This window comes from Lactuca virosa, chromosome 7 (assembly GCF_052849685.1).
Source record: "Lactuca virosa cultivar CGN04683 chromosome 7, Lactuca_virosa_CGN04683_v6, whole genome shotgun sequence".
Classification (NCBI taxonomy): Eukaryota; Viridiplantae; Streptophyta; class Magnoliopsida; order Asterales; family Asteraceae; genus Lactuca; species Lactuca virosa.
The window spans coordinates 80549419-80558811 of NC_136432.1; the positions used below are offsets into that span (position 1 = coordinate 80549419).

Genomic DNA, 9393 nt, shown 5'->3' on the forward strand with positions numbered 1-9393 from the left:
TCAATTTCAAGAATGACATCGATGTAATGAGTTTGGATATGGTATTTGATGACGATGAGGTATATTTTTGGTTTTATGTTTTTTTTTTTTTTCAATTATATAATTATGGTGTAAACAAATTGGCATTTGAATTGTGTGTGTAAATATTATTAAGTTTTCATTAGAAACAACCATATTAAGAAACACAAGTTTATTTTAGAAGAAGCTCACGTCTACATTATTAGGATTTCAAAGTCATGAAATCAAGTGCGGACTATAAAGCTGTTTCAAACAAATATCACATCTATTTTAATACTATGACTTTTGTTTGAAAGGTCACAAACGTAAATTCAAACATATTTTAAGCACACACTTGCTTTCGTGCGTAACGCATATATATATATATATATATATATATATATATATATATATATATATATATATATATATATATATATTCAAATGAGAACATTTGAAAACATTTTTTTTGTCCATCACATTAAAAAAACACGCATGTTTCTATTTGTGATTGTCTTCAGGGGTATTTTCGTAACTTTGTCTGTTATAAACGATTATTTTATCTGATTCCTTTACATGTTTGACGCAAGATAGAGAGTATCATTTGAATTTAGAGTGATTCGATTCAATTTTTTCGCAATTCATCCTAGATCTCTGCGATTTCTATGATTTTTCTTCCAAAATTTTATGCTTGTCGTTCGTCAATTCTTAATGAAGAAGAAATTGCATCATTGTCCAAGAATTTTAGGTTTAACTATTCGTTCTATCAAAAGGTAAAAATCTTCGCTTTGCATAACCTTTTTTGATGATTAAACATTAACATTTTTATTTATTTCATCTATTCTTGTAATCGAATAAGTTATTTCACGTTTTGAGTTTAAAAGGAGTTATGTTTAACATATTGTTCATCAAAAAAGTAAAGATAGTCACTTTTCAGAACTTATTTTGATCATTTATCGTCGATTATTCTTGCATCGTAACTACATTTATGAAATATGAATTGAAAGTTTTGAATTTGAAAGGAGTTAGGTTTAATATATTGTACCCTATGTTGAACATTAAACGTCGATTATTGCATTTGTTGTTGTATTTATGTAGTATAAATCAAAATTATTGAGTATGAAGTTAGTAATCGTGATTTATGTTTGCAGGAAAACCTAAATCAATCAGAAAACATTTGATTAGTATATTTTTAAAAATCGTATTATTTCAATCACATGTGATTAAGTTCTTTTATTAACAGATTATGATTAGCTATTAAAGAAACATATGTGATTGATATCTGTTATATAAACTATAATACTCAACATAAATTATATGTGATTGATATTGTTGATATCTTTTATAACTATAAATGTTTTATTAACAATTATAAAATCATATGTGATTGATATATGTTATAAACTATGATACAATGCTTTAAATCATACATAATATATTATTAATACAAGTTATAATCATAAATGTTTTAGTCATATATGCTTAAGATCATATTTGATTGATATATGTTATAATCACAAATGTTATGAACATTTACATTTTATATTATAGCATAACATTTATATTTTATATTATAGTGTTTCATATCATATATTATTAATATTTGTTTTAATAAAAAATGCTTATGTTGTTAATAACAGGTTCTGTTGTTTGACAATGTCTTTTACAAGCGATAATGTGAGTTTCTTTATAAATGAAGATCAAATTAGTACTTTTGTTGAGAGTGTTGAAGTTGTTGATGAAGATGTTGAACAATCAAGTCATCAAAACCAAATATGCAGTTTTCAGGTAAATTTTAATTTTTGATGTATTTAGAATTGAATATGTTTTTTCTAATATTATGTGATTAATAAGTAATTGTTTTAGTAAATGTGATTAATATTTTGTTAATCATATGTGATCATTCGTTTTTCATATTTTAATAAATATTTACATCTGTTTATTTTATCTATGTTCAATTTTCTTATAATCGCATATGATTATACAAGGAATTCATTATTAATCACATGTGATTAGTCATTTGATTTGTTAATAAATTTATCCTTAATAACATGTGATTTCACATTTCATACATTAATGTATATTCAATTTTATGTTATGTGATTATTCAGTAGTTCTTTATTAAATCTATTTATTATAGTGTTAATCATATGTGATTGTCAGATTATTATATTGTTAATCATATGTGACACATGTTTAGTTTATCTATGTTCAGTTATCTGTTATAATCACATATGATTATATAAGGAACTCATTGTAAATCACATGTGATTATTCATTGATTATATAGGTGAATGTTGTACTTCTTCCAATGATGCAAATTCAAGCAGTATGATGAGTACAAGTTGTGTATCAAATTTTATATGTTAGAGGCTCTGCATGATATCAGAACAGATGTTCCTAAAGAATTTAAACCTACTAAGTCAATGAGGTTCAAATATGTTGATGAGAGAGTTAATTTTTATAAAAGATATGCAGAAAAGGCTGGTTTTGATGTTCGTATGAACACATTAAGGGAAAAGGGTGATATAATAAAGCATAGGTATGTGGTTTGCAACAGGATAGGTAAAACAAAAATGAATTCAACAGAACGTAATACAATCTATAGGATGACAAACTGTAAAGCTGAAATTATTGTGAAACGTGTCAAAGAAACATATGAGTATAGGTTTGACAAGTTTCAAGAAAATCACAATCACGACCTTGAAGATACATGTCATTTGAAAATACAAGGACTCCTTCATATTCTGACAAGGAGTTCATTGTTCGGGCTTCTACAGCGAAAATGGGTGCTACAAAAGCTTACAAGCTCAAATCAACCTTGAAAGACGGTTTTCAGCATGTAAGGGACAATGATGTAGATTGCAGAAATTTCAAGAGGGATATGGGATCTATTATTGGATTCAGAGATGCATAACTTATCGTGAACAATATGAATGATCGGAGAAACAACTATCCGAATTATTCTTTTTAATGCGATGAAAATAAGGTTTTGAATGCAATGTTTTGGGCCGATGAAATAGAGAAAGCATACTATAGTGAATTCTCAGATATCATGTCTTTTGATGCCACCTTTCGTACAAACAAGTAAGTTTTTCTTCTATATTTATGTTTTTAATTACATGTGATTGATGAATACACAATAAATATGCTTATGTAATTATTTTTAAATCACATGTGATTTATCAATTGTCAACAAGTATACTGATGTGATTATGATTGTAATCATGTGCGATTGATGAATGATCAACATGTATTGTAATGTGATTATTATTATAATCATATGTGATTGATTATTTATCAACAAACATACTTATGTTATTATGTGTTATAATCACATGCGATTGATGATTGATTAATGCTCAACAAGTATGATGATGTAATTATTTTTCTAATCACATGTGATTTATTAATTGTTAACAAGCATTCTGATTTGATTTTTTTAATCATATGTGATTAATATCATTATTTTAATTTATTTCTAAGTTCTAAATATGGTTAATTGTATTTTGGTTATGTCGTTATATATGAAACAAACATGCATTGGCTTTTGTTCCATTCACTGTTATTGATCATCATAAATCATTTGTTACTGTCGAAGCTGGGTTGTTAAGCATTTAGGATGTGGATTCGTACAAGTAGCTACTTGAACAATTTTTGAAAGCTCATTCAAGTAAACAACCATTACTGGTTTTAACAGATCAAGATCCAACATTAATGCAAGCTGTTGATTCAGTTTTTTATCAGTCAAAGCATAGATTGTGCAAGTGGCATATCATGAAGAAACATCCAAAAAAGTTTTTTTTTGTATAGTTTTGCTTCTGTTAATCATATATGATTGAATATATTTGGATATATAAAAGATTAATAATCACATATGAATTTAGTCATATATTCATTAAAGTTTAATACATTTAAGATTGTAACAAATGATAATCATATATTATTTAAAACAATTTGTTATTAACTGTTATTTTTTTGTAATAGATTCTAATTGCATATGATTAAAGCACATTGTTTGTTGTTTTATGTTTATAATAACATGTGATTGGATCATTTTAAGTTATGAGATGTTATTATTACCTATATATTTAAATATTAATATGTGAATCATATGTGATTATTATAGCTATCTGTGGAATTTCTTAAAAGCACAAATTTTAATAAAAGATTCAATAAGTTTGTTTGGGACATGTATATTGAGCATGATGTTTTTGAGTGGAATTGGGAACTACTGTTGAAAGAATTTAATCTTGAAGATGAGATGTGGTTTAAAGATATTTTAAAAAATAAGGAATCATGGGTACCTGCATATTTCAGTGGTTTTCCAATGTGTGGGTTGATGAAGACAACTTTAATGGCTGAGAGTATCAATTCTTTTTTCAATACATATTCACAAACGGAAAATTTCCTTCTAAATTTCATGAAGAATTATGACAATTCCATTCAAAAACAATGATATACACAATGTGAACTTGGTCATAAAATTAAGGGAGCACATTATTCTTTGAAGTCTCCGCGTATGATAGAAGAACATGCAACAAACATCTACACGAGTAAGATATTTTTTGAAGTTCAAAAAGAGATTTATAAATGAGGATGGTATTGTGATGTTAAAGATTTAGATGAGGGAGATGGATGGGAACTTTTTAAAGTTATGCACAAGAACCATAAACTTGAAGTAAAAGCAACGTATAAGGTATTTTATTTTTTAATTATAACTTATTTTTTATATTATCATAATGTTATAATCAGATTTGTTTTTAGGTACATATGATTATAATCACATGTGATTACAAAGATAATGAGTTTTAGATGTGATTATAGAAAAAATAAAATTTTCAAATCACATGTGGTTATAATCAGATTTGATTATAGGTACATGTGATTAAAATCACATGTGATCATACGTGCCACTCCAAATGTCATTATAGGTACATGTGATTAAAATCACATGTGATTATAAGTACATGTATAATCATATATGATTATAAGTACATGTATAATCAAATGGTTAATGTATAATCATATGTGATTTTGTATTGTTACAGGTGGAACTAAAATATACTGAAAAAGAAGTGAACTGCAATTGTGGACATTTTAATTGTTTCGGTATACTGTGTAGACATGCTTTCAGAATATTGATGAACAAAAATTTTGATGAAATTCTGGATAAATATATTCTTAGGCGATGGAGAAAGGATGTAATATCTTCAAATTATCAACTATCAAGAGATCGTTTCGATGAAGAGGATGCAGATGTTACTAAATTGGTCAATGAAGTATTTTTCAATATTGAGTATGCTTTAGATATTGTGAGAGATGATAAGCAAAAGCTAGCGTCTTTGGCTGAAAAAACACAGCTTTTATTGAATGATGTGAAGAGTAATTCTTCAAATGAAGTGCATATTATAAATTTTGATGTACCTGAGAGATTTTATAACGTTTCTATACCAGAAGAGGTTGAGATTTTTGTTCCAGATGTTCAACACAATAAAGGATGTAGAAAGAAAAGGGTTATTGGTGAAGTTGAAAAATCAATTATGAAAGTTAAAAAGAAGACCATAAAATGCTTAGTGTGTGGTCAAAGAGAACCACACAACAGTCGTACTTGTCCAAGCAGATTTGTTGCTCAGAAATGATGTATAGCATACAATGTTTATAACCAGTGATAATCATATATGAGTTTTTAAGTCATAATCATATTTGATTTCTATGAGATTTATTTTTTGATTACTAGTTTTCTATTTTTTAAGCATTATATGTTCATAACAATTGAGAATAATCATATTTGAGTTTGTTTTCAATTTTTATAACAAGTGATAATCATATGTGAGTGTCTTTGATTTAATCTGTTTGTCTATATAATATAAGTTAATCATATGTGATCGAGTATTCAAACTATGTTTATGTTTGTAATCACATGTGATCGATGTATAAACCATACATTGTTCATAATAGATGCAAACTAACCATATGTGATTGTTTTTTGTTTAATATTTCTAATCAAGAATCTTTTAATCACACGTGTTTGTCAAAATCATATGTTAATTCTTTCGTAAATGAATATGAATATAATCACACATAATTTTCCAAATAATATGTGATCACATTCATAATCAAATGTCATTGTGCAAATAAATGATTATACAAGAGTTTATATGTCTTTGTATAATTTTTCTAATCACATGTGTTTATATCAATGTTTATATGTTTAATCACATATTATACTATTGTATTTTTTCTTTTATATGTATAATCATATGTGGTTGGGTATTTAAATTATGTTTATGTTTGTAATCACATGTGATTGATGTATAAATCATAAACTGTTCATAATAAATGCAAATTATTCATATGTTAATTTTTTCATAAATGATTATGAATATAATCACACATGATTTTCAAAATAATATGTGATTACATTCATAATCACATGCCATTGTGAAAATAAATGATTATATAAGAGTTTATATGTCTTTGTATAATTTTTCTAATCACATGTGTTTATATTCATGTTTCTATGTTTAATCACATATGTTATTGATATATAAATTATGTTTAAGTTATTCAATATAAACGTATTATAAAAAAATGTTTATAATCATATGTGATTCAATCTATATTGTGCTAATGACACGTGATTGTCCAAATCATATATGATTATATAAATAATCACATGTGATTGTCGATATCACATCGTATTGTACAAAGAACAAGACATTTTATAACTGTTATAAATATCAAAATCATATATGATTTAAAGTAAAACATTTTCTAAACATTAATTACAGTTAAACAAAAAAGTAGAGATTGTTTTGTAAAGCAATAAACTACTCATTATATATATATATATATATATATATATATATATATATATATATATATATATATATATATATATATATATATATATATATATATATATATATATATATATATATATATATATATATATATGTTCAAACATTTTTCTAATTAAAACCTAAACATTGTCTTAATAAAGTAGCAAGCATTCATCTAATTAAAAAGTAAACATTATCTAAATAAACCAATAATCAAATTATCCATTGACAAACAGTCCTTCAAACTTCACCATTTGCATCTTCACCTTCAACATTCTCCACTCCCATCTTCACCTTCACCTTCACCCCTTCACCTTCAACACTTCCATCTTCATCTTCCCCTTCACCATTTTGCCTTCAGTTATCCTCTTTGGCTGTCCTTCAACCTTTTATGGACTTTCGCACAAACTTTTCTTTGATCGCTTTCTCTTTTCTCTTTATCTTGTTTGTTGAAATCATGAGTAAGCTCCATGATATCATCCTTTTAGAAATTAATCTCAGAATTTATCAATGCATACGCATATATGGTTCTCCCCCAATTGAGCAATGCATCTTGAACTCCTTCTTTTGGAAATCCAGTTTTGTATTCTATTTGACCCATATATGTTTCCGTATATCTCATCACAAATACTCCACAATCTCTTTTGTTATTTTTAGTTTTACATATCATATGTGGTATTTGTGGTTTGATATTTGGGTCTTGAAGGGCATGATATCTTGGATGATTGATCTAATGCAGATATCTTAAGAAGTTTATATATATATATATATATATATATATATATATATATATATATATATATATATATATATAAAGTTAGTCACATACAATTAAACATATAAAAATGTTATTTATATTTATATAATCAGATGTGATTAAAAATAATTTACATAATCACATGTGATTACAAGCATGAAATAATGTTTTATGCTTGAATTCAAACGTATATTCACATGTGATTTACAAATGTTTATTCATATTTTTTATTAAATCACATGTTATTGTTTTATATAGTCACATTTGATTTTTTATGTAATCACATTTTATAATAAATATTTTATTCAATCACATGTGATTTTTTACATAATCATATATGATTACTTACCATGTTTTTGAGTACATGCATGTACTTAGCTTTGATTTTTGCCCATGAGATGTTGTTGTCCAGTATCACAATGTTTGCATTTTTGATGTTAAAAACAAATACAAACATATGTTCTTCACAGAAAACAGGGAAAAATAGCTGGATTTAAATATGTATTGTCATATTTAGAAAGGATATACACTATAATAAGAATAATAAGATTTTTTTTTAAAAACTTACAAGATCAACATTTTTCATTTGTGTTTTTTCTTCGTCTACATTTAATCAATATATAAGGTATTTCCTGAATAGATTGTATCTGTTATCGTATTTTTCCTTTGCTTCCTGTTCCATTGTTTCCTTCAATTCTTTATCTATATTTTTCTTCTTCTCATCTTTTGTTGGTTTTAGAAGTGGCTCATCCTCAATGTACTTTGTCTAAATGGTGAATCATGTGTGATTCAGTGTATAATGATATATGTATTTAAACAACTTTTATTTATTTAGTGTTAGAATCACATATGTTTAACTTACCGTGAGTTGGATGGAAAAGAATACTCTATATGGAGAATTTTTTAAGTCTTTATCTTTCTCATTGTAATTTAGCAATTCAGCCTATGAGTCTATAACATCAGAATATAGATATTCTTCTGCATACAAGCTTTCAAACACATATCGGAAAACTTATCGTTTGTTTTCTATAAACAACACTTGATCACTGTAAATATAAAAAATCATTTTGTTATTGTTATATTCATAAGTGTAATCACATGTGATTGACCCATGTTGAAAAAGTATACTTAACAAAACTTTTAATCATATGTGATTACGTTTGGTAATCACATGTTATTAACCAATGTTTAACAAGTATGTTTAATGTGATTATTATATTCATTACTTTAATCACATGTGATTGATTAATGTTGAAAAATTATACTTAACAGAAATTTAATCACATGTGATTATGTTTAGTAATCACATGTGATTGATCCATGTTTAACAAGTATGTTTTAATATGATTATTATATTCATAATTGTAATCACATGTGACTGATCACTGTTGAAAAAGTATACTTAACAGAACTTTAATAATATGTGATTATGTTTTATAATCACATGTGATTAATTAATTTTGAACATGTGATTAATTAATGTGATTTTTTATAAGTGTTAATCTCATATAAATAACTTACTATTCGCTTCCTTGTAAGTTGAAGAGCTATTCACCAAGAATTTCTTCATCAGATGTTACCATTGTCTTGAAGGAAATGACTCATGCTTTATATGGAGGCCTCCTTTTTCTGCAGGGTTCATTTTTCTCTTTTTGCGAGGTTCCTCCATGATATTTTTATTCTTTGGAACTTCAGGGACAATTGGTTTTTTGAAACAATTCTAATTTTGGTTGGTTTTGAGGTTGAATTTCTTCCACTACAGCTTCCTTGCGTTTGAGTTTTTCTAGTTTAGTA

At 25.9% G+C, this 9393-nt stretch overlaps 1 protein-coding gene across 1 annotated transcript; it reads left to right on the forward strand.

Moving 5' to 3' along the window:
- The first annotated feature begins 708 nt into the window (after positions 1 to 708).
- LOC145126835 (uncharacterized) lies at positions 709 to 5639 on the forward strand. Its single transcript, XM_079062121.1, has 5 exons — positions 709 to 770; positions 1638 to 1785; positions 4127 to 4364; positions 4617 to 4696; positions 5049 to 5639. Exons 1-5 carry the CDS (start codon positions 709 to 711, stop codon positions 5637 to 5639), a joined length of 1119 nt encoding a protein of 372 aa, XP_078918247.1.
- Positions 5640 to 9393: the final 3754 nt, after the last annotated feature.